Genomic DNA, 26,389 nt, shown 5'->3' on the forward strand with positions numbered 1-26,389 from the left:
AGAGACCCTTCTAGGTTTCAGCGTGCTCCTTCCGGTCAGGAAACACTAAAAAAAAAAAAAAACAAAAAAAAAACAAAAAAAAAAAAAAAAAAAACTGGGGATGGAGGCCTGGAGGTCCGCCTTTTAAAGGCGTGCGGGATGGCGTGTTTCCTGACCCGGAGGGAGGAGCTCAATGTCTCAAGGGGCTGTCCTGAAAGACGCAGGGAGAAAAGCCCGTTTGTCCCTCTTCAGGGGGTGTGGGACCGTATGACCACTATGATGCTTAATGAACAGATGTTGAGTATCTGTAATGACTCCCAATGGAAATTCTTGAAAATATGGGAGCCGTGGTTGCAATAGGCCTTTCCCTTGCTCCCCCCGGCTAGTCTGGGGTTGTGATGTTGCTCGGTATTGGCGTTCTCGGACCCCTGCTCTTGGTTTTGTTATCTTTTCTTTTGTACTTCTTTCCTTTTATGGTTTGTTTTTGGTGTAGCAGTGGATAGCTGCCTTTAGTTTGAGTTACAGTTGGAGTTATACTAATATTTTTGTAATTTATGTGCCATCAATAACCCTTTTGCTCTGTTGGTGTTAGAGCACAGTTTTTTTTATTTATTTTTTTTTATGTGCAATTGATAGCCCCTGCATGGGCATGTTTTGTTGCTCCTGTCTTAAACCGTTTCTAAAATTAATAAAAATACTGAAATACAAAATAAAGGCGGCACACTTTCTCCCTTAACATTTTCCTGGAGGACTTACCCGACCATACGACACCTGTGTACAATCAGCCTGTTATAAGCATCCTGCACTGAGGTCACTTTTACACTGCTCCAAAGCCTTTCTGCAACCGCACTTGCTCTAGGCCTGTGTGAGAGGAGAGGTTTAATTTAGTTTCTATAAAAAAAAAAAAAAAAAAATGAACATTCCATGTTAACATTATTTAGCACCTTAAGATACTGCAGTCATTTAATACAGAGTGCACAGATAACACTGGAGTCTCAAAACACTATCCGTCTTCTAAAGGGTGAGCACAGAGAAGTGACTTTCTTTCAGATCATAACTGAAACGCCTATACATCCTGTCTTATAACAGCAAGCCGGGCGTGTAGAGGATTTAGATTTCTGAAGCTTTCATTGAGTGCATACATTTCAAATCTTTGTTGGGGGGGGGGGGGGGACAAAAAAAAAAAAAAAAAAAAAAACCACGACATTTTTGTTTTGTCAAAAGCATTTGAATTTTGGTCAGTGTGGTCATGTGGCCAGTGCTGGCTAATGAGCATTATGCTGTAACAGTCTCCGGTGCTGTGTAGTGAGATTTTAAAGTTCAGAACCGATATAGCCGCTGGAGAGGCTGGCGGAAAATGGGGATCACAAAAGGTATGTGTAGTGGGGATTGGGAGGGTGTTGTCAGTCAGTTCACCTTTTTAACCTTTGTGAAAAAGGTGAACTAACCCATTATACATAGCAAAATATCTGGAGATTCATGAATTCTAAACACCAAACAATGTAACTGCAAACATACCACAGTCGTGGTGTGAGGTTTGTAGCATCAACAAATTCACCCCATAAACAAGCTTCACCACCAATCACAAGCTTCTTCTGCTCTTCAGTCCCTGCAAAAACAAAGCACAAGTATGTGTAGAAGAACATTTCACTGCTTCCAACAAATCACATTTTGGAAGAACAGGTACAAAGTAGAAATGTTAATTTTTCATTTTTTTTTTTTTTAATTTGGTTTCCTCTTACGTGAACCTTAGGTCTTGTTTGACTGGTGCCGACACCCCTACTGCATGCAGGAGTCGTCTGAGTCTACATCTGCCCCCACCTGTATGTAGGCAGCCTATGGAGGTGGACGCAGCAGATGCATGGACACAACCACATGTTAAAATTTGAGAGCCACACAGGAGTGGGTGCAGTGTCCCAAATGCAACACAAGAGGATTGTATTACTTTTTTGTATTATAATTTTATACAGGAATACATGCATCCCTTCTTAGATGCAGACTTACAATGGTTAAAAATTCTACCTTGATCTCTGCCCATCCAGCTGTTTATCAGCATGGGCTGGACGGGAAGAGGTTAAGAATTTTTAATCATAGTTTGTAAGTCTGCATGAAAAAAATAAAAAAATAAAAAATAAGGGCTTTGCCCTGAACATCCCCCCCCCCCCATCCATTGCCTCTGCCGGTTTCCTTGGAGCGCTGCACCGGGGTCTGTGCCCACTGTTTGCACCAGACACAGTGGAACACAGATCCTTGTACAGATCCACTGTGTGAGGTCCCGATTGATTGGCCATATCAGTGATCACATGAACAGTAGTAAACAAGATATCACTTCCTGACATCATGGTTTATGATTTGTGAACTCTGAATGATCACAGAGGTCACATAATACAAGGCCATTCACAACAGCCTTGTACCATGTGATAAGCTGTGGCCAATTACAGCTCTCAGTATTTCGCAGCGGCTGCAGGAATGCAGCAAGAGAGAAGGAGAAATTATTGCTTTTACACCCATATAAGCTGTAAAATCAACAAGTAGTACAGTGTCACTATGGTGACACTGTGCTGCTAGGGCAACTGTATGTGAAAAAACCCATAAATATAAAAAAATTTAATTAACAAAAAAATTTTAAAGATCATAATTTTTCTATAAACCGATTTTTTTTTTGGGGGGGGGGGGTGTTTAACAAAAAAAAAAAAAAAAAAAAAAAAAGGAAGTGTAGCGGAATAGATTTGCAAAATATTATACGAAAAACAAGTTATCAAAATTTGCAGCTTTTTTCATTTATATAGCAAAAAAATAAAAATCCCAGTGGTGAATAAAGACCACCAAAATAAAGTTTTATCGGTCTCAAAAAGTGCTAAAAAATTCATATGGGTACAGTGTTGCATGAATGCGCAATTGTCATAGTGCGATAGCACTGAAAGCTGAAAATTGGCCTGGCCAGGAAAAGGTAAACGTATCCGGACTTGAAGTGGTTAAAGACCAGATCACTAGGTGGAAATAAATAGAAACAAAAACCTAAAGCAGAAAAATTATTAATTCTTCAGAGCCGGCTGAAATTCACTCAGGGGGTGGCCTGTCGGCTGTCTCCTGCCCGATATCCTGATTGAAAAATGGAAGGATCTGGGTGGAAAATTGGTTGCCGACGCTTTTCAGTCAACAACCAGGTGCAGCCACTCCACTGACTGTCAAACTACTCTAGGCACAGCAGGAGATGCATCCATCTATACTGTAAAGTTTTTTTCCCCCCATTCAGGCTGGAAAAAACAAAACAACCACCCTGTTCGTGTATAGTATGGTAAACTCCAGGTATATTAAAATTACTAGATTTGCAGTTTAACTCCCTTTACATTGCTGTGGTGACAACATGCCAAGCGAACACATTGCTGTTAGGAACACTGAAGGTGTGGACAGGGGCAGACTGACAACTCATGGGGCCCCTGGGCAATAGGGGATCATGGGGCCCGTGTCCTTGCTCAAACTCAAAAAAGCCTATGGGGAAAAAAAAAAAAAAAAAAAAAAAAAAAGTGTACCAGGGGCATCTCATGGGGCCCCCTACTGACCCGAGCCCTCAGGCAGTGCCAGAGTTTCCAAATAGTCAGTCCGCCCCTGGGTGTGGATCAGTCCAAGGAAAACTAGATGCTACTGCAATAGCCATATGGTAACTGCACTGCCCAAAGTGCAAAAATACAGTATACTATAAAGATTGAATACAGCTGCTGCGCAACAGCCACTTCTACAGGAAGCAGAGGAAAACACTACTTCTGAGGTAGCCAACCCTAGCACTGAACAATGACAGATAGGTTTCATGCAGGAAATACCTATATTAGGTCTTAATTTCATGCCTCAATATGATTTTAGGACTGGATAAATTATGTATTCTGCCACACACAGACCCTGTTGCTGCTGGCAATGCCCATAATTAAAGTAATCATGTCAGGGACTATTATACTTGCCTCTACAGTGCCCTGTATCTCATTTTCTTAATTCCAGAACTGCAGCCTGTCAGTCTTTTAGCATTTGACAGGATGGGGGTTGATTTACTAAAGGCAAATAGAATAAGCAGTTTGCAAGTGCTGTTTTTCCCAGAACAGATTGAAGGAGGTGAAGCTCTCCTACATTTCCATAATCCAATCATGTGCAAGCAAAAAAAAATTTGCAGCCGATTGGGCATTCTTTGCAAAATGAAGCTTTTCATTAAGCCCTGGGGAAAATGAGTGTACCTTCGCTTCAAGTGCACAGTCTATTTGCCTATAGCAAGTCAACACTGATGGGGAGTGTAGGATGCTCATGTCACCTTCCACGTGCTGTGGTTTTAGCCTTCATCCTCTTAATCAGCACAGGAATTAGCAGTGACATCTGGGTTAGTAGGATGGAACCCCAGTGTACACACTGGGACCCATGAATCCTACACTGCCAGGAGTGTTGCATGGTGAGGAGACTGACAGAGCCTGCAGCGCTGAAACTAAGGTAGAAGACCCGGTTCACAAAGGCTCTTCTATTGCAAGGCAACTTTCTAAAGAATTCTCCTTTGCCCTGACAGCACCACTTTAAAATGAAGGTGCTGTAATGGCTACTAAGGGAAAGCCACATGCAGATCAGCTGACATAACAAGCAGCTGTGCAGTGAGGCACAGGCACCAGAACACACCCTTGAAATCTGTAGGCTCCACATGATAGATCTGGATCCAGTCCTGGCCAATGGTAATGCGGTTTAAGTACCAGGGAGCAGAAAGCAGGGCCTGAAAGCCAGCAGCCGTAACTGCTGCCATCTCCTCTTGGTAATTCTTTTCCTTCCAGACTTCAACAACTGTATCTGGTTTCAACTGAGAAATTTAAATAGAAGTTTAATAAAGCAATTGATTTTACAGTACAATATAATTTCCTGCAAAAAAACAAAAGTTTAACAGAGGACACAGATATCCTCTAATGGTCCTCAAAGTTTATCACTACAGTTAAACAGGAGTCTACTCTGATTTTTACCCCACTTGTGGCTGCTGAGGACCAGAAGGTATGGAGAGAACACAGGAAAGACTAAGTCAATTGTAAGAAGCTTAGCATGTAAGGAAGGTGGAAATATTTTAGTTCTCGGTTCTTTAGTTCTCCCAAGTGCTCATTTATTTCCAAGCAAAAAGCATCATATATTTGATGAACTGGAGTACATCTGATTAGCTGGAAACTTTATGAAGGTATGCAGGTGAAATGTCAAAGTGTCGCATACATACTTTCAACAACACCCAACCATGCCATTTAAATTTAACTCCTTTACCAGAACCCGGCTGTAGCATTAAATTGCTTAACAATGTTATGGAAACCACCTTTTAACCACTTGCAGACTGCCCCATGTACTTTTACTGCAACGGGGTGGCCACTCTGCGCTGGATCACACACACACGTACATGATCCAGCATTTCCAGGTAGAGGGGCACAGGTGCCCAATCTGTGTGCTAATTCGGTACAGGACGTTGGTCAGCAGGTCCTGGCCAATTATTTATGGCAGAGACCTGCTGATCGGATTAGCAAACCACAATACAGAGCCCTGTGTTTATTAACACCACAGGGCTCTGTACAATGAGCAGAAATGTGGCCGTTTTTTTTCTCTATGCAAATCAAAGAACAAAAAACAACCACATCTTAGTAAAAGTAGCACACATTACACATGGTTAGATGCAGTTAACCCTTTGATTGCCCGTAGATGTTGACCCCTTCCCAGCCATTGTCAGTAGAGTGACAGTGTATAGTATTATCACTGATCACTGTATTATTGTCACTGGAGACGTGTCAGATTGCCCACCACACTATCACAGTTCCACTACAAGCTGCGGATTACTAGTATTTAACCATTTCAAGTCCAGACACTTCTCCCCTTCCTGTCCAGGCCAATTTTCAGCTTTCAGCGCGATCGCAATTTGAAAGACAATTGCGCGGTCAAGCAACACTGTACCCATATAAATTTAGCATTTTTTTTTGACAGATAAAACTTTATTTTGGTGGTATGTATTCACCACTGGGATTTTTATTTTTTTTGCTATATAAAAATGAAAAGTCCCAAAAAAATTTTGGAAAAAAAAAGTGTTTCTTATAAAATTTTGCAAATAATCTCTCTTCATATATCTTGGCCAAAATGTATTCAACTATCTATTCAGAGAAAAAAAAAAAAAAAAAAAGCTTGTCACATGATACAAAGCTGTTGTGGATAGCCTTGTACCATGTGATCTCTGTGATCATTCACACGTAGTAAGCAATGTCACAAGTGACATCTTGCTTACTATTCATGTGACACAGGACCTCTGTGTGAGGTCCCAATCATGTGATCACTGATTGTCCAATGATCCGTGTTCTGCTGTGTCCAGCACCGTATCGAGGTGCTGCGTCTTCCCAGGGAGCGCGCACAAGCGGGGAGGACGTTTATAAAACAGCCACTCGCCCCTGCACTGCTCCCGTCCAGCTGTTTATGTACATAGGCCTGAAGTGGTTTAACAAAACAAAAAAAAAAAAGTTTCTAGACACCAACTAACTTTCACACGCACCAATCAATATACACTTACAGAAAACTTTTTTTTTTTTTTTTAAATTTTACCAAAGACATGTAGCAGAATACACTTTAGTCTAAATTTATAAAGAAATTTGATTTTTTATTGGATTATGTTTTATAGCAGAAAGTAAAAAAGTTTTTTTTAAATTTGTCTTTTTTCAATTATATAATAAAAAATTAAAAACTCAATGGTGATCAAGAAAGCTCTTATTTGTGTAGAAAAAAAAAAGTTGGATAAAGTGTTGCATTACCACGCAACTGCCAGTTAAAGTACCAGAGTCGAACAGCAGAAAATGCCCTGGTCACGAAGAGGGTAAATCCTTCCAGAGTTTAAATGATTAAAAAGGAGCTCCAGGCTCCTCCCAAAAAATTAAAAGTCAGCAGCTACAAATGCACTGGCTGCCGACTTTTAATAAAGGACACTTATCTGTCCATGGGTCCAGCTCCGTCCTCACCCGGGTTAGTTTGTCATTAGCCTCTGGGTTCACGGCCCTGGCATAGCAAGTAAGGGAAACAGCAGTTTTACTGGGCATGCATGAGTTGCCCTGGGAATGATGAACTTCCGGCTCAGTTCACCACAGCAAACTGAGCCGGAAAAGGGAGCAAGTACCTGTCAAAACCAGGTACCCGCTCCACCCCCAAAAGTGGTAAATGTGCCAGTGGAGGACACAAACTGAGGTTCTGGGTGGTGCTCCACTTTAATCTACATCAGATCATTCATGTTCATTTGTTAATCATAGTATTCTACAGCCCAAGCAAATAGTAGTAGCAGTCAAAAGATACAGGTTAAAAGTTAGTTAGTAAAGTCAGAAGAAAAAAAAAAAAAAAAAAAAAAAAAAATTATATATATATATATATATATATATATATATATATAAAATCAGCCGCAATCCTTAACAAGTCCATCTAGAAATGCAGCAATATATACAGGTAGACTTACAGCACAATATACATGAGATGAACTGTATGTTAAATAGCTGTTGGATATACAGTCGTTCAATAATTGGTACATGTGTATTTTAGGGTGCTTTTACACAACAAAAAGCTTCTTGTTACTGACCCTCCTCCCCTTCCCTCCATACCTTCCCCTTTCCTTTTTCCCTGGAACCCAGTCACCCTACTTTCATTGTCTTTGTATACCAAAAAAAAAAAAAAAGCCACACACCACCACAGCCCAATCTTAAAAGTCTGTCCCTTCCAGCATCTTCAGAGTAGGACCCTTCCTCTCTGTGGGGAAGCAGTGGGCTTATTGCGGAATTTACAAAAACGCCCCCTGCTGAGTCAGAGCAAGAGCTCTCCAATTAGCTTTGCCAATTCTAGAGCTATAGGTCCGCCTCTGTATGGGGTGTGTCAGACTTCCTTCTCTAGAAAAAGCAAGAATCCCACTTTGAAGCGTGCTGGCAAGGGACAGGCTTTTCTACTTCGGCTCAGGCTGCTTTGAGAAGAAAGCAAACTAAGACATTGAACACCTTTTGTTTGTTATACCTGGAATTTATTTAGCTAGTTTAAAACTGAACGTTCAGTTGGGCTTTAAAATAAAACAAGAGAATTGGTGAACATTAAAAAAAAAAAAACACACAACCAACCATTAAATTTTAGTGGCTCAGTTTTGTAGTATCTCTGCCAGTCCTGGCCATAACTAATGTAATCTAGGTACCAGGGAGCTGAGAGGATGGCAGAAAACCCCGCAGCTGTCACTTTGGACAGTTCTTCGGCATAGTTTTGCCCTTTCCACACTTCCACTATCGTGTCTGGATTAATCTGCAAAGATTTCAATAGATAAGTGTTTAAGAAATAATTGGAAGGCTACATTAGTATGTCAGTTATTCTTCACTAAGGCCGATGTCACACTGGCAGCAACAGGATTGCAAGAGAGGGCAAAGGAACCACTCAACTGTTTCGATGATGCCCCTCCTACGTTGCCCAAAATGCCTTGTAATCCCCCTCACCATCAAGAGACAGACACTCTGCTGGAAATGACACCGCAGAAAAAAAAAAAAAAAAAAAAAAAAAGTAATGTGGTTCCTTGGCCCACTATATGGATCTTGTCCCTGATATGTTGCTGCCAGTGAGAAGATCGCTACTGTCATACAGGCCTGTTGTACAGAGTTTAGTATTAGAATACCAAAATTAAGGCTTCCTACCTTTATTAAAATGTATACCTATTTAATTAAACATTGCTAATGTTAATGCAAGAATGTTCGCTTTCTTGTACAATGCAAGTTTTTTGGGGTTTTTTTTACATTAATCTCAATTTTCATAAAATAAGCATTAAAGTGTAATTTAATCAATCCTCTTAAAAACTTGACATATATACTGAAAGGATCATACCTGCTGAAGAAATGGGGGATTGCCTTACAAATAAAAAAAAAAAAAAAAAAAAAAAGAAAAAAGCTCTGTGCACACTACTCCCAGCAAGCCTGAAAAGTTTATAGGAGGCATTCTGTATATAAAATATATACAGAACTCCTTTATTTTGCAAAACTGTAAGAAGCAATTCAGCAGTGTTAGAAAATCATAGCTTACTGCAGACTGAAACAGAATTGGAAAGGGCAATAAGTTAGTTACTTTTAGAAATAATTATATAACTATGAAAGATGGTCTGTCAACAGCCACAGAGGACACCATGATTTGTCTGTAGGAATTTAAAAGGGTCCATTATTCTATAAACAAGAGTTATGAAGATACCCATAGACATAACATATATTGTTTCAGTTGACATATTGTCCTGGGACAATGGCAGGCACATTGGTTTTGTATTAAGTGCTGCTGACTCTGGGTCCCATTGACAAATGGGCCCTTTATTATAACCAATGAAACAAAAACAGCATCCAGTACTCCCGTTTGCATTGGGTTATCACACTTACTGAGCATCAGTAAGTATACTTACAAGAATTTGAAGAAGGTGACCCTTTGAGAGGTCTGGATGCCATTTGTGTGCACTGGATTCCAAAAGTAGGTGTAAGGGTACAGGCAAGCACCACCCCTTTCCACCTTGCCATGAACCCCACTTGAACATATACTTCTAACAGTATCTTGGTGCAGATCTATCTACTATATTGAAATCCCATATAAAGCTCTAGAACAGCAGTCACTAAATGGTGGACCGCGGTCCAAGAACGGCCCCAGCAGTGCTCCCTTCTGGACCGCCAGCCCGCAATGACAGATCCGCCTCTAAGCAGGGAGGTTGTCACGGCAACATGACATGTGTGCGCCCTGCCCTTTGCAGCTCACTGTCTTCGGGTCCCGCTACCTGCCTGTAAACAAGCATCCTTCAGCAAGATCTCGGCACAGCTCCGGTCTGCCCTCAGGATAGGGTGTACAGGGGCACGCTGATGGGCACATTTAATGTTAAGGTGCACTCTGATGGAAACATTCCATGTTGTGCCCATCAGAGTGCACCTTAACATTAAATGTGCCCATCAGAGTGCCTCTTATTTTATGTTAAATGTCAGAAACACAAGGGCTGGCAAGATTTGCTCAGTGATTGACCATACAGTTCACCAGACTTGGAACAAGGTAGGCTGCAGTATCTAAGACTGCAACTTGTAGATTCTATGCAGGTCTCTAAAAAGAAGAGAGTGAGGATATGGACAATAACTTATGTATCATCCTGACCTAAAGGACAACAGTAATGGGTGCTGGAGGGGGTCCTACATCCTTCTGTTCAGTGGGCCTCTGCAATCTGTCTGCCACTGTCCCAGTATTAAAGACGATGTCCAAACATCAGAGGCCACAAAATCATCAACTGGCTATGGGTATCCTACTTGTGACAGGTCATAAAAACACAGTACGTGTATAAACCATAAATTGCACGATAACTGGAAAATACTTAGAACTGGAACGTTTCACTGAAATATAGAGAAGTAACCAAAATATTACAGATGTCACATCCGTATGGATAGATGTGCAGAAGCATGCAAGAGAATTCTCTTAGTTATCACGTGACAATACAGTAATACAGGATCACAAGTGGCTTTAATTTTCGTTATAGACTAACAATTATCCACTTAAAGTCAAATAAGAGGAGTTCCCCTCTGATACAGAACTATCATTCTAGGATTTGGAACCATGATCTTGAACCCCCAGGCCACAAAACCACTTTGTGGTGCAGCATTGAAGAATAACTGCACTCTACTGACAGATGAGACACTATAAAAATTAAGGTGGAAATCCCAAGCAGAGATGCAAATGCTAGTATGAGAGAGTAGTAAGGTTTTCAATTATGAACTTAACAAAAGCAGTTTACAACAAAAAAAATAGGACTTAATGCCTAACTCCAGCATTCTGTCACTTTAAAATAGTTTACTTGAACAAAGCTGGTTCAAACTACTACCTTCAGTAACAGATGCTTTCAGTGTGAGTGCTGTATGCACTGTATGCAGGATCAGCTACATACAGTACACAGTGCTGTGTTCTGGTAGCAAGATACAGATTTCCAGTCCCACTCTTGGAACAAAATTGAATTGAGCTGGGCAGTGCTCAGCTATTCAGAGAAGCTTTGTATTTTCTGGATAAATACAAGGCTTCCCTTGGTTGAGGTGGAGAGGCAGACAGATGATGCCACAATCTCTACCCAAGTCAAGTCAGAGGACACCTTGTACTCATTCAGAAAATACACTGCTCAAAAAAAAAAAAAAAAATTAAAAAGGAACACTTTTTAATCAGAGCATAGAATCAAGTCAATTAAATTCCTGGGATATTGATCTGGTCAGTTAAGTAGCAGAGGGGGTTGTTAATTTCATTAACACCAAAAGCAGCTGAAACGGATTAACATGTGCATTAGATGGGCAATAATGAGACAACCCCCAAAACAGGAATGGTTTTACAGGTGGAGGTCACTGACATTTTTTCTCTACTCATCTTTTCGGACTGCTTTTCACAAGTTTTGCATTTGACTAGGGTCAGAGTCACTACTGGTAGCAGGAAGCGATACCTGGACCCTACAGTGGTTGCACAGGCAGTCCGACGCCTCCAGGATGGCACATCAATATGTGCCAATGCCAGGTTTGCTGTGTCTCCCTGCACAGTCTCAAGAGCATGGAGGAGATTGCAGGAGACAAGCAGTTACTCTAGGAGAGCTGGACAGGGCCGTAGAAGGTCCTTAACCAATCAGAACTGGTATCTGCTCCTTTGTGCAAGAAGGAACAGGATGAGCACTGCCAGAGCCCTACAAAATGACCTCCAGCAGGCCACTGGTGTGAATGTCTCTGACCAAACAATCAGAAACAGACTTCATGAGGGTGGCCTGAGGGCCCGACGTCCTCTAGTGGGCCCTGTGCTCACTTCCCAGCACCATAGAGCTCGACTGGCATTTGCCATTGAACACTAGAATTGGCAGGTCCACCACTAGCGCCCTGTGCTTTTCACAAATGAGCAGGTTCACCCTGAGCACATGTGACAGACGTGGAAGGGTCTGGAGAAGCCATGGAGAACATTATGCTGCCTGTAACATCATTCAGCATGACCGTTTTGGTGGTGGGCTCTGGGGAGGCATATCCATGGAGGGACGCACAGACCTCTACAGGCTAGATAATGGCACCGACTGCCATTAGGTATCGGGATGAAATCCTTGGACCCACTGTCAGACCCTACGCTAGTGCAGTGGCTCCTGGGTTCCTCCTGGTGAACAACAATGCCCGGCCTTATGTGACAAGAGTATGCTGGCAGTTCCTGGAGGATGAAGAAATTTATACCATTGAATGGCCCCCATGCTCCCCTGACCTAAATCCAATAGAACACCTCTGGGATATCATGTTTTGGTCCATCCGCCACTGTCAGGTTGCACCTCTCAGACTGTCCAAGAGCTCACTGATGCCCTGGTCCAGATCTTGGAGGAAATACCCCAGGACACCATCCGTCTCCTCATTAGGAGCATGCCCCGACATAAGCCATGCATACAAGCATGTGGGGGCCATACAAACTACTGAAAACCATTTTGAGTTGCTGCAATGAAATTTCAGCAAGATGGACTAGCCCGCTGCTTAATTTTTTCACTTTGAGTTTCACGGTGCCTTTGAATTCAGTCCTCTGAAGGGTGATCATTTTCATCAAACGATGGGGCATCCTTACGTTCCTAACACATTACCCAGTCTATATCAATATAGATATCCAGCATGATATTTTTCCTCATTGAGATCTGATGCGTTTTCAAAGTGTTCCTTTAAAATTTTTTTTAGCAGTGTACAAATCTTCATGTGAATTGCTCAGCAAAGCTCAGCTCGACTCGGATTTTGTTCTGGGAGTGGGATGGCAAGTCCCAGTCTTGCTGCTGAAACATTGCTGTATACTGTATGTAGCCAATTTAAAGCCCAACGCTGGGCAAAAAAAAAAAAATTTCCCTTGAAGTGGGACTGTGCCTGCACTGCAAGGGTTAACTGTTTGGGCTTTTCTAGCTGAGAGGAGAGCAAAGATATACTAACCTAATCCTCAGATCCTCCCAGCACAAGAGCAGTTTCTGATGTCGTCAAGATCAGAGCAGGCTCCACAAACCAGAAACAGTCCACTGCTGAACTGTGGGGGAATGCAGTTTTTTGGTGGATCGGCATATATAAGCTTTCCCCTTGGCCCTAACAAAAACTGACAGTTCACTTGTGCAGTGTGGGCATAGCCTGACTGCAATGGAAAACTACTGTTTTGCCCAGCGTTCGGCTTTAAAGTGAAGGAAAGCAGGAGTCTGGCTTTAAAACCAGGCCTCAACAAGATCCCAGCATTTCACCAATTCAGGAGTTCTAGTAACCCCACCTAATCATTCCACTAACCAATGAGGTGGCCTTACAGCTCACCAAAGTGAGCTATTGGATAGTTGTATGGCAGAGAAAGCAATAAAGTTTGAAGTCCAAATGTAGTTGAGCCATGGTTGCGTTCAGGAAAGTCATGTGTATACAAGTGAAGAACATGAAAAGAAAAAAAAAAAAAAAAAAAAAAAGCTTTAAAAAGATAGAGCACTGAATAGATTAGGAAAGATCTGTTGTGAGGCATGTCAAGAGCAAATAAAAGTGTAATGTGGGAAAATACAGTATAGCATTGAGTATTGTATAATTCTGACTGCGGGCCAGTTCACACTATAGAAACAGTCCAGATGAGTTTCTGCATGCATGTTTTTGACATGTTCCAGTGCATTTTTTCTCCTAATTTAAATAGGGACATGTACGTTTTACCACGTTCCAGTACAGTTCTGTGCAGGAAAAAAACTGCAGCCTGTTATACTTTTGTTTCTGCATCCAGAACACACTGGAACTGCAAGCACTGATGTGAATTATGACATTGACAACCATAGAACGTACTTTCTGTGCTTTTTGGATGCAGAAAAAACAAAAGCACACTGAAAAAACGCATGTAGTGTGAACTGGCCCTAAAAGAACATACCTGGTCGTGGTTATCAAATACTTCCTGCCAAACCATGTAACCTTTCCCCAATTTGGACATTATGTCTAGAATTCTGGGGAAGAAACACAGGAGAAGTAAATGGAGGACATGCACTGGAACAGTGAGTCAAATACTACTGAAATGACAGATTAGAACTTCGAAATAAAAATTCTACACATACAAAATTTCCTAGATCAAGTTATTTCCTTATAAAAAAAAAAAAAAATTCAAGGGGATCCAGCCTTGTTCCATCTGGGCTGCAGTTTTCTAAGAAAATGTCTGATTGGTATACAATGGCCTGTAGTCAACTGTCATCAAGCAGTTTCCACCTCTCAGATATGTAACCACTAACACAAATTAACTCATTAGCTAACTGTAAGGGGGGGGGGGCAGGCATTCCATCTCCTGACCAATATTAAGCATTGTTCCCACAGATCACCACCCTAACATACCATAAACTGTAGACCAAAAGTTATTTTAAGGGCCATGTTAAAATGGCATCTTGGTCCTAGACTTCCCAAGAGTAGGTCAAGACCCAACCATGCTTACATATTTCCTGTTTGCAATAAAGCTTATGATCTTAACTGGGAACACATGGTTTTCCCCACAGCTCAGGTCCCTGCCCAATTTCTGAAATGCCAGAAAGTTACAATGTCCTGAGTCATAACTAGAGAAGAGAGGGCTGCTTCCAGTTTGTTTTTCAAACAAACCTTGAGAGAATGTGTGTTCAAGAATAGTCATGTCTATGGAGTGATTATTGCTGTTAAAAGATAAACAAAGTACTGTTTAAGTATATATGTGTGCAGATTTCTAAAGTTACTGACAAGTCTGCATTAAAAGTGATTAGTAAAGGCGAATGACAATTATTCCTAAAAATTCTGCCTCCCCTCCTTTTACCTGTTCTGCATGGCCTGTATAAAAAAAAAAGTGTATAAATATTTTATTTTAATCCACTCCAGTGCCATCAGGTGATTCAACAGCTGGGGCTCTCCTGTGCAAGGCAGCATTTAACAACAGCTCTGAATTCCCATAGCCATGGCATCTGCTGGTCCCCATTAATCTTCCAATCACCACCGCCCCCCCATTCGTCGCTGCCCTCTCCGACCAGGAAGTTGGAGCTGCTGGATCATGGGACTGCACCACAGCTGGGTGGAGCCTGACTATATAGTCAGGATCCTTCCAGAGCAGCTCTGTGACATGAACCAACAGCAGGCTTTAGCAAAAGTAATTGCACTCCTGTGACCCACAAGAGAAGTATGACCAAAACAAACTTTTGGCCATACTTCCTTCAAGTTCAAGAGGGGACTCAACCAGTGTAGTGATGTTTATTGCTACTAAAGCCTGGTACACACTTGACAGTTTTTCTTCCATTAAACTCCACAGGCTGAACTGACAGATCGCTGTAGCAACACAAGCTATGTTGGTGTGGTGATCTACAGAGACCCCTAAAGTGATTTCCACTACTAGTTTCTTGGTTCCGTGCTGCCCTGAAATGGTCAGCTGCTGGGCACGGGTACCATTCAGATAATGCTTTGCATCTTCTCAACGAATACAAAAAACATTCTCTGACTGGATGGGGTGGAGAGTCTCACATTACTATCCCACATCTCCACCTCATCAAAATCAGAGAATGCTTGCCAAGCGATCTCTGAATGGCGCCCATAGCAAGTGGCCGACCTGCGTTTACAATCCAGGAAGAGCAGCCGCTTAAAAACGGAACCTAGAATCTAGTGGAGATCACTGTAGTAGCAGTGTCTGGTACAGCGATTTCGAGCTACCAAGTTGGACCAATGTAACCATGTAAAAGTATCCATACATGGAATTCTTCTTTATCAATATTGGCTGACATAAAAGACAACACTTACTGTTGGACATAATACGATTCCAGTTTGCAGTAGTCTGTACCAAAGCCATGCTCAGCCATGAACTTTGCAATAGCAGGATTGGACTTCCTATAGGATTAAGCAGACAAAATTAGTGGTTTGTAATACATAATGCATTTTAAACACCTGTAGTTTATAATGCATTATGCACTGCTGTCTGACACCAAGCTATCCAAAGCTGGCCAAAGATGGAACGAAATACTTTCCATGTATGGGCAGGCTGGTGGCTATAGCCACCAGCCGTGACTGCATGAAAAAAGAAACAGGCTGGTTGTACTTATGTCAATCAATCGACTTCAGTACAACCAGCCTAAGTACAACCAACCTGTTTCTTTTTTCATGCAGTCACGGCTGGTGGCTATAGCCACTAACAGTGATCACTGTATTCTGCTGGTGGGGAAGGTTGCCCGTGCTCCCTGCAGGAAGAACACAATAGCGCTGTGGAATAGATTCCCCCATCAATACGGAGTTTGAAAAATAAGGTGACCCACACTGCAGCTCAGTACTTTCTACGGATTATGTTCCTGTGTCTAGCCAATGCGTATTGTACAATCCTCATGACCCATTATGGTGTACTAGAGAATAACTCACGGCAACAAGTACATCTTTCAGTTTATCCATATATTGCATGAAAATAAAATCCTCCTTTATAAATTGCAGTATTCTGCCTCTACACTGGGCTGCCACATGCCAGCTGAAAGGGGAAAGCAGGCATGTTATAGGAGTGTACTGTATACAAGGCCAAGAAAGATGTTAAAAGTACAAGTTTTAGTTTGTCAAAAAAGAAATAAATAAATTACATACTCCCCTCCATGCTGAAGCAGCCGTCTAATGATGCAGCTGTCCCCACCAGCTTTAAGCCAAAGAACTGAGCATTCGCATGACAGCCTATCACTAAGTTCTTGGTCTACTGGGAGCAGTGACTGTCAGTCACTGCTCTCTGCTCCTCGAGTGCTCTGGAGCTGTGGGCTTGTGGGGAGGGTGCAGCTGGCTTCAGCGCTCAGCCAAGCACTGAAAGCTAGAGCCAGCTGTTATTTAGGTAGCTGGGTGGAGCCTGACTATATGGTCTTTCCAGAGCCTGGAGGCAGCTCTGTGACATGAACTAACAGTAGGCTTTAGCACAAGTAACTGCACTCCTGTGACCCACAAGAGATGACAAAAAAAACAAAAAAAAACAACAAACTCACAGAAACTCAGGAGGGGGCTCAACCAGCGTAGTGATGTTTATTGCTACTAAAGCCTGGTACACACTTGACAGTTTTCTTCAATTCAACTCCACAGGCTGAACTAAAAACCTGACAGATTGCTGTAGCAACACAAGCTATGTTGGTGTGGTGATCTACCCCACAGTGCCTTTGTATTCTGACAAGTGGTGCCCCTCCCAGCCAGAATACACTGTTTAGATGCTGGTTTTCCACCATTTCCCTTCGACAAGACAGTTAGACCAGCTTCTGTTGGAGACACAGGTAGGTGTGTGTGCGCGTGTGTTGCGTTAACAGTTTAGCGCACACACAGCTTTGCTTTAAAATGAAAGGTCACGTACTGACTGCTGTCTACTGTTTAGTGGAATTTATTACATTTATTTTGCCTGCTATTTATGAAATCCATCACACAACACAGTTAAACTCACCAACAAGAAAAGTCCACCTCGTCCCCTCCTAAATGGATATATTTGTCAGGAAACACCATGCCAATTTCTTTAAATAATGTGTACATAAATGTGTAAGTGCCATTGACAATTGGGTTCACAGGTCCAAAGGTTCCACTTGGTTCTCCATCTTTGTAACACGGAGTCAAAAGATCTTTCTGGCCTAAGGTACAAAAATAAAAAATAAGGGAACATTATTTTACAAAGAGGTAACTGACTAAACTGGCATATAAATCTTACTTTTTAACCACATGCTGCCCAGCCACTGTATAAATACGGTGGCAGGGCGGCACGGCTGGGCAAAACCACGTTTGTGTTTTGTAAACCGGTAGGGGGCGTGTGCGAGGCTCGCCGCCACCCTACCTGTCCCGCCGATCACAGCCGCGGATGTCAGTCGCCGGGTCACAGCCGGTTGTTACCAGCTATGTCCCAGCGATCGGCGACAATCGCTGACAGAGAGCACAGCTGCAGTAGCTGTGCTTTCTGTCAGTTCCCTGACAGCTCCAGGACAAGCTGATCGAGACAGAAGCGTTTCGCTCTCCCGATCAGTGGTGTCCTGTGCAGTACACACCCCCGCCCCCTAGTAAAAATCTCCACACAGTTAACCCTTTCCCTGAAAAAAACTTAACCCCTTCCTCCCCAGTGCCATTAGTACAGTGTCAGTTTTTTTTTGCACTGATCACTGTATTGGTGTCACTGGGGATGTCAGTGACCCCAAGTCAGTACCCCCCAATGTCAGAATGTCCGCCGCAGTCCCGCCATAAGTCGCTGATCGCCGCCATTATTAGTATTAAAAAAAACAAAAAAAAAAAAAACACACACTAAAAAAAATCCCAGTATCTTTCCCGCCACTTGTAAACACTAACTTTCACATAAACAAATTTACACGTATTTTTTTTTTTTTTTTTTAGCAAAGACACGTCGCAGAATGCATTTTGGCAGAAATTTATGACTAAATTTGATTTTAAAATTTTTTTTTACTGGACATGTTTTATAGCAAACAAGTCCAAAATGTTTTTTTCCTCAAAATGGTCAGCCTTTTTTTATAGCGCAAAAAATAAAAACCGCACAGGCAATCAAATGCCACCAAAAGAAAGCTCAATTTGTGGGAAAAAAAAATGTAAATTTAATTTATGTACTGTATTGCATGACCGCGCAATTGTCCGTTAAACTAGCGCAGCGCTGTATAGCAAACAAATGGAGTAAATTGCAGTATCTATACCATAGTTTGTAGACGCTATAACTTTCACACAAAGCAAATCAATCAATATACACTTATTGGGATTTTTTTTACCAAAAACATGTAGCAGAATACATTTTGGCCTAAATTTATAACAAACTTTGAGTTTACTATATATTTTTTATAGCTGAAAGTAAAAAAATATTGTGTTTCTTCAAAATTTTTGGCCTTGGTTTATAGTGTGAAAAATAAAAAGCGCACAGATTATCAAATACCACCGAAAGAAATCTATTTGTGTGAAAAAAGGAGGTACATTTTGTTTGGGTGCAGCATTGCATGACCGCGCAATTATCAGTTGAATTAGTGCAGCGCCGAGTAGCAAAAAGAGGCCTGGTCATTAAGGTGGGTAAATTCTCTGGAGGTCAAGTGGTTAAACATTATAGCATGCTTCCATAGGATCCCTATTAGAGTTAAGTAAAATCAATCTGTATACGCAGTAAAGCTTGCAATGGTCCTGTACAGCTCTCCTAGAGTAACTGCCTGTCTCCTGCAATCTCCTCCATGCTCTTGAGACTGTGCTGGGAGACACAGCAAACCTTCTGGCAGTGGCATGTATTGATGTGCCATATTGGAGGAGTTGGACTGTCTGCGCAACCTTGTAGGGTCCAGGTATCACCTCATGCTACCAGTAGCGACATTCACCCTAGCCAAATGCAAAACTAGTTAGTTAAAAACAGTCAGAAAGATGAGTAGGGGGAAAAAAAATGTCAGTGGCCTCCACTTGTAAAACCATTCCTGTTTTGGAGGGTTGTCTCATTGTTGCCCATCTAGTGCACGTGTTCAGTTTCAGCTGCTTTTGGTGTTAATGAAATTATTAACAACCCCCTCTGCTACTTAATTAAACTCCTGGGATATTGATCTGGTCAGTTAACGTGATGCTATACTCTGATTAGAAAGTGTTCCTTTAATTTTTTTGAGAGAGATATATATATATATATATATATATATATATATATATATATATATACACACACACACACACACACACACACACACACACACTAATAGTACGTAGATGCTTGTCTTGGTTTGCATAAACCATACTCACCTTTACCCCATGAGTAAGTGTGTCCTGGCGTATCAAACTCCGGTATAACCCGAATTCCTCTTAGTCTAGCATACTCAATCACCATACGTACGTCAATGAAGCTATAAATGTGTGTGAATGCCTGATAAGCTCCCTGAAACCAGAACATTTATTAGCAAACACTGGAAAACAAGTAATGCAACATTTTGTAATACATACAGAGAAAAAACAAAAACAAAAAAAAACCCAAACAAAAACACATAACCATGTCAAAAACAGGCATTGAATCTAGAGATTATAGGCAGCTCAAGTAAATCTCAATATTCTCTGAGAAACACCACCATGACATGCCCCTTTCAAGCCTTCCTTATTGGTCAATCATGTTATGGGTGCACCTCCAGCCAATAGGGAGGATCAGAAGACAACTGTTTAAAGCTGTACGTCAGCAGAAAAAGCCAAGAATGGAATAGTTGCCGCTATCTATAACCTCTGGATTTTACAGAAATACTGACGTAGTATTCACCTATGAATATGTATTTTTCCCATCACAGGCTTCATTTGCTGCTAGTTTACCTGAACACTTTTCAGCACAAACTCCAATCTGGGACTGCAGTTTCCCAGATATGCTATTATATAGGAAACAGTTTATAGACTGTAGTGCTGTTCTACTGAATAATCTAGCAGCATATAAAGAGCAGATAAAAACAGAACAAGGATACCATCGGGGCGGACTGTCAACTCATGGGGCCCCTAGGCAATAGAGGATCATTGAGCCCATTGTGTCCTTGCCCACACTCAAAAAAAGCCTTAAAAAAAAAAAAAAAAAAAAAAAAAAAAAAAAAAGGTACCAGGGGAATTTTCATGGGGCAGTGCCCGAGTGCTTGAATGGTCAGTCCGCCCCCGGATACCATCTACAACCAACTGAGCGACCATCTCATGGAGAATAACCTTCTTAATACCTTTCAGTCCGATTTTGCCCTCAACACTCCACAGAAACTGCTCTGCTTAAACTCAAACAATTTACTAACGGCTAAAACCAATGGACACTATTCTGTACTCCTATTCCTCGACTTCTCTGCTGCCTTTGACACAGTGGATCTCTCCCTCAACAAAAACAAAAACGCTCTACTCCTTTGGTCTTCGTGACTGTACTCTTCACTGGTTCTCATCCTACCTATTCCACTTCTGCTTCTCTTCCTTTCTCCGTTGGGATTCCCCAAGGTTCTGTTCTTGGACCCCTCCTATTCTCAGTCTACACCTCCTCCTTTCGTCAGTTGATAGCCTTACACAACCATTTTTATGCTGATGACACCCAAATCTATCTCTACCCCTCAGCTCACCCCATTAGTTTCCACACACATCACTAATCTAACAGACATCAGGCTGGAGGTCACACCATTTCCTGAAAATCAATCTATCCAAAACCAAGCTCATTATTTCCTCCCCTATGTGCCCCTTCCCTAGTCGCCTTCAAAATAAACGGCTCAAATGTCACTCCGCCCCCATTTGCCAAGGTTCTAGGTGTAATCCTGGATCAATCCTAATAAAGGTACGTCTCTTTCTATAACCAATGACACCAGAAAGCTTCCAACTCACTCCCACCTTGACTACTGCAACTCCCTTTTTCACTGGCTTACCTTTACATAGGCTACCCCCCCTCCAGTCCATCATGAATGCTGCGGTCAGACTCATCCACCTTACCAACCGTTCAGTGTCTGCTACCCCTCTCTCCCAATCCCTCCACTGGTTTCTGCTCACCCAATGGAATTTAATTCAAGATACTTACAACTTATAAAGCTGTCCACAACCCAGTCCCAAGCTACATTACTAACCTGGTCTCAAAATACCAACTAAATCATTCTTTGTTCCTCTCAAGACCTCCTGCTCTCTAGCTCCCTTGTCACCTCCTCCCATGTTTGCCTGCAGGACTTTTCCAGAGCCGCTCCCATCCTCTGGAACTCCCTTCCCCAATGTTTTTGACTATCTCCTACCACTTTTAGATGATCCCTAAAAACTCTTCAGAGAGGCCTATCCTGACCCCCCCCCCCCCCCCCCAGCAACTGTACATGTATTTTCTCCATCAGCCCATCCCCTACAGTTGCTACGTTTTTTGTTTTGTTTTTTTTTTTTATCAACTGACCCTCCCTCTAAGATTGTAAGCTCTAACAACCAGAGCCCTCTGATCCCACCTGTATTAATTTGTATTGTAATTGTACTGTCTGCCCTTATGTTGTAAGGGGCTGCGTAAACTGTTGGTGCTATATAAATCCTGAATAATTATAAAAATCATCATGCAGGATTACAACAGATTTCTATTTATGTTCTCTACAGACACCCTACACCAGGCCTACTCCTGGACAAAAATAAAATGTTGTTAGTATATAATAATGGAATCTGGGCAATCTAGTACTTCCCTGTGATCACCTGGTCCAATCATATCAGTTCAGGGCTGACGCACAGACAAATGACATCTGCACAACGCAAACACTTTGATCCTGATAGGCAGACAACCAACTTATGTGTAAGTACTTTTATAGCCTCATGGAACTATTGCAAAATATAAACAGATTTCTTCCCAACATAAAAAACACACAGCCAATTTCAAATACAGCGAGGTTTGGCTCTGTTTATCAGGTCTACCTACTAGAGACTCAAACAGGTGGTACTAGTTTCGAAAAAATAAATATTTTAAAAAGTTGATACACAGGGCTCTCATTCCTGTATCCTTAAGTATACCTTTCATGTACATACCAGACAGTCCATGACAGAACAGCACAGGGGGAAAAAAAAAAAAAAAAAACGCACTACCAGTAGGAAAAAAAATTGAGTTATTACACAACTGGAGAATTGGCATCACTCTCTACCAGAAACCCCGTATAAATCACTCACCCTGTTACTCAGTTCAGGGAATGTTTCGCTTTGATAAGGGAAAGATTGATCATCCACTATATGCCAGTGAAGGATGTTCATTTTGTTAAATGCCATAGCATCCTGAAACAGAAATAGAATTAATTTTCAAAAAAAAAAAAAAAAAAAAAACTGACTCAGCAAAATGTGTTTGCCATCAACATCCTAGCTGTTACCTTACCCACGCAGAAGGTGTGTTTGCGCCACTGTCCTTCCATTAAGGGCTCATTCAGATTAGTGCTGTCCTCTGTGCAGAGCTGCTGGCAGATGTGTGCACATCCACCTCAGAGCTGTGTGCAGGCAGGTGAAAGAAGTGGATGTACACGCAGCGCAGGCGCAGACACAACAGCATATCAAAGTCTGATAAGTGGGCAAGAGCAGGTGCATGGATCCAAATGTACAGCAACCTTGAGACCACTGCCCATACAACATCCAGACTTAAAAAGGAAACTGCCTTTTGGTGAACTAGAGCTGGACAGAGGAACAGAAGAACACTGTCCTAGATGAGGTGAAAGGCAAAAACTACTTTACGCAAAATGGAAGTCCTGAGTTGCAACACTACTTTAATCCTTATGCAATGCAAGAAAGGCTTCCCCGCAAGATAAAGCGGCCAGCTCAGACATCTGCCTTGCAAAGTTCCAGTGTCTCTCTTGCTTTCTTGACCTGAATACCAGAGAAGAGCATGGTGTGTGCAGATGACACTTCATTCAGTGAATGAGGTCAGAACTCTGTCCCACAACATTAACCTTCTCCACAGCAGAACCAGTGGAAATAAAGGTGCCCAGTGAAATTAGATACTGGGGAACCACATGCTGGTAAGGGAGGAGTTACCCAGTGCTGGCCTAGTATTTGTTTGCCAGCATCCAAAATTCCCTTGAAGGCAACAGTATAACCCAGAAGTTAAATATTTCCGTGTCCCTCAATGGAGAGAAAAAAAAAAAAAAAAAAAAAAAGAAGTTCTTCTAGGTTGTGCAGACAAATTCTCTTTAATATGTCAATTAGCTCTTTGTGAATAGAGCCTTCACAGGAAGGATATTCAAACACGTATTCAGGATTCAGTAATGACCGATTGCACATTGGTTACAAAGCTGTAGTAATAATTAACTCTGACATAGCATATACCATACATATTGGTGTAGCAGACATGGAAAGTGTTCCAGATTTTGTAAACCAGTTGCAAGCACTGTAGTCTCCAGGCAAGGACAAAATATATATATACACAACTACTGTAATAAATAAGCATAGCCAACTTCTATATATAATAGCACAAAATCTATTAAGACTTATACACATCATTAGCCCCTTTTAATACTCCATAGCAACAAGAGGCAAGTGTTAAAGTATAAACTGAAGGTGGAAGTTTAAAAAAAAAAAAAAGGGAGTAAAGAGATTAGTACACCTGTCAGATTAGCAGGTACTGAAACCAGAGGATCAGCATTTTCAGGAGTTCAGCAATAGCAGCCCACATTATGCAGACTGTACTATAATTTCTTTACCAGCAAGTTCCAATGTCACTCACCAAAGTTTTTAGGATAACCTTTAGAGGCAGAAAATGTCTGGATGTGTCCAGCAGTACTCCTCTGTGGGCAAACCTTGGAAAGTCATTAATCTGAGTTTTGTTTATAAGGATCTGGAGGGAGAAAAACACGAAAAATATGTTTTATAAATGTTTGTATTCGTACCATAGAGAAACACAGTTTATAATTACTTTTCATATCTGCATTGTTTTAGTGAAAATCTAAATTTATATATATATTTTTTTTATAACTCCTAAACAGGTCTATGGCTGTCTAAGGCTGACAAAAAAAAAAAAAAAAAAAAAGTGGTGTAGACTTTGGAAAAAATACAAAAACAAAAAAAGCATACATACTCACCTTCATGCTGCAGCATCAGTCCCAAGTCGGCTCAAAGAGAGAACTGAGCGGTCACATGACCGCTGATTGCTCAGTTCTCAGTCTGTTCAAAGCAGAGAGAAGCGACTGTCAGCACTGATCAGGAAAGGTAGCAGAAGCCAGCTGCCAATTAGGTGCCAGGGTGGATCCTGGCAATATTGTCAGGATCTTTCCTGAGCTTTGAGCGGCTCTGCAACATCAGCTGATGGTGGGCTATTGCCCACTATTAGCTAACTCGGTCACAGGAGAGCAAAAGAAAGTGCACTCCTTTGACCCACTAAAGAAATATGGTAAAAAAAAAAAAATATATCTTTGGCTCTTTTAATACCCTTATTTATTGTAAACTACAGCCATAAGATAGGGGGAGCTCAAACCAATGCCCATACATTCCATGACTGACCATTTGCAGACTGCTTTCCAAACAATCTGGCAGGTAAAAAGACCTGCACCACCTGTTTACTGTTCATAAGGAGATTGGGTCAGTGGCAGTATAAACCTGAGCTCTTGCCTCCCTCAGTTCAAGGTACACCAATTTTGATTTTCCTTTTTGTGCCCTTTGCCAACGTCACAGCATTTTTAGCTGTGCATAATGATGACAGTGCCACTTCCAATACAACTGTGTAGAAATACGAGCTGAGACATCTACCCAGAGCAGTGCGCATGTCACCAGTGTCTCAAAGTGACACCAGTGCACACTGCTCAGGAACTACACATTTCAGCATGTACTGCTAAGGTCATTACTACACCCTATAGTTCTAAGAACTACAGGGGTGCATGTACATCACAGCCAAGTTCCATAGGAAGAGGCTGTCACTCAGACGGCAGTGTGCAGGAGCCCATTTAGGAAATTAAGATTTGGGATAACACGTGTGAAGAAGTGCTACAGGACAGACAAAAGATTGGAAGTATAAAAAGTGAGCCCTTCACTACAGCAGTTAATAGCAAATTAAAAAACAAACAAACAAAAAAAAACCTGGACTTTTGCTTTAAGAAATTAGGTTCTCCATAATGGAGTACAGTTGAGCAATTATGGGTCTCAAACAAAATGTGCTGAGAGTTACACTCTGCATATTGCTAAAAGCACTAACAGCAGCAATGACCAGCTTACAGAAATCTGGTCATGGAATAGCCTTTTCTCATGTTTGCCATTCATAAAAAGGCGATTATAAAAACACAAAAATAAGCAATGGCAACCTTTGTATTCTCACAGAAAACACATACAGCAGCCATAAACCTTTGGGAAGAGTTCTACATAATTAATACTTACTGCTCCAGTGCTGTCTTTATAAACTAACTGGCTGAACGTCTCAAGACCTTAAAAGAAAAAAAAATAAATACATATTTTGCTTCAGAGATCCAGTAAATGCAAAATTCAGGTTCATTTCCTTGTCTACCAATGCCACCAAACACATTTAAATCAGAATGGCAGGAATAAATACGACTACATGCTGCCTCTCCATACCATTAAAAACAATCACTGATGAGGACAGCCCAGCCTGCCAGGCAAAGCACAAAGCCAAATTATGGTGTCTTACTGCTTTAATAATAACGTCATAATGAAGACTGAGCAAATATGTAAAAGTGTAAAACCCTTATGTCTTTCTGGTAGGAGTTAGTGACACAAATGTGTGCAAAGAAATCTGGCCATGAAATTCATAAAGAAGTGGTTGAAGCTGGAAGGAGATTCAACCAATGGGCTTCCATTGAAAACTGAAAGATCACATTTGATAGAGCTGATGAGTAATAAAAAAACATGTTCTGGCATGTTACTGGTTAATGAAATAATAAGTTACCCATCAACTGACAGCTTACCTACCAAGATATAAAAAGGGCAGACAATACAAAGTCTGTAAGGAAAATCTTGGCCAGAGCTGCCATAATAACGGTGTTGCTGCCACAGCAATCTTACTG

The 26,389-nt window shown here is 41.5% G+C and overlaps 1 protein-coding gene across 3 annotated transcripts in view; it reads right to left on the bottom strand.

The window, feature by feature from the left end:
• HEXB (hexosaminidase subunit beta) overlaps nucleotides 1–26,389 on the bottom strand; it is a 50,666-nt gene that overhangs the window by 11,990 nt on the left and 12,287 nt on the right. The window contains exons 4-14 of one of the 3 annotated variants that reach the window (XM_089686167.1): nucleotides 25,746–25,792; nucleotides 24,106–24,216; nucleotides 22,569–22,670; nucleotides 19,701–19,833; nucleotides 17,395–17,575; nucleotides 15,747–15,833; nucleotides 13,882–13,954; nucleotides 13,275–13,307; nucleotides 8,100–8,274; nucleotides 1,498–1,588; nucleotides 736–840 (exon numbers count right to left, since the gene is read on the bottom strand). In XM_089686167.1, coding sequence (XP_089542293.1) covers nucleotides 736–840; nucleotides 1,498–1,588; nucleotides 8,100–8,274; nucleotides 13,275–13,307; nucleotides 13,882–13,954; nucleotides 15,747–15,833; nucleotides 17,395–17,575; nucleotides 19,701–19,833; nucleotides 22,569–22,670; nucleotides 24,106–24,216; nucleotides 25,746–25,792 — 1,138 coding nt within the window. Of the gene's footprint in view, nucleotides 1–735; nucleotides 841–1,497; nucleotides 1,589–4,629; nucleotides 4,805–8,099; nucleotides 8,275–13,274; nucleotides 13,308–13,881; nucleotides 13,955–15,746; nucleotides 15,834–17,394; nucleotides 17,576–19,700; nucleotides 19,834–22,568; nucleotides 22,671–24,105; nucleotides 24,217–25,745; nucleotides 25,793–26,389 lie in introns of all 3 variants that reach the window. The other 2 variants (XM_089686169.1, XM_089686168.1) reach the window with 2 other exon arrangements.

Source organism: Staurois parvus, unplaced genomic scaffold (genome assembly GCF_062004578.1).
Source record: "Staurois parvus isolate SC_StPar_1 unplaced genomic scaffold, SC_StPar_1.0 ptg000392l, whole genome shotgun sequence".
Taxonomy (NCBI): domain Eukaryota; kingdom Metazoa; phylum Chordata; class Amphibia; order Anura; family Ranidae; genus Staurois; species Staurois parvus.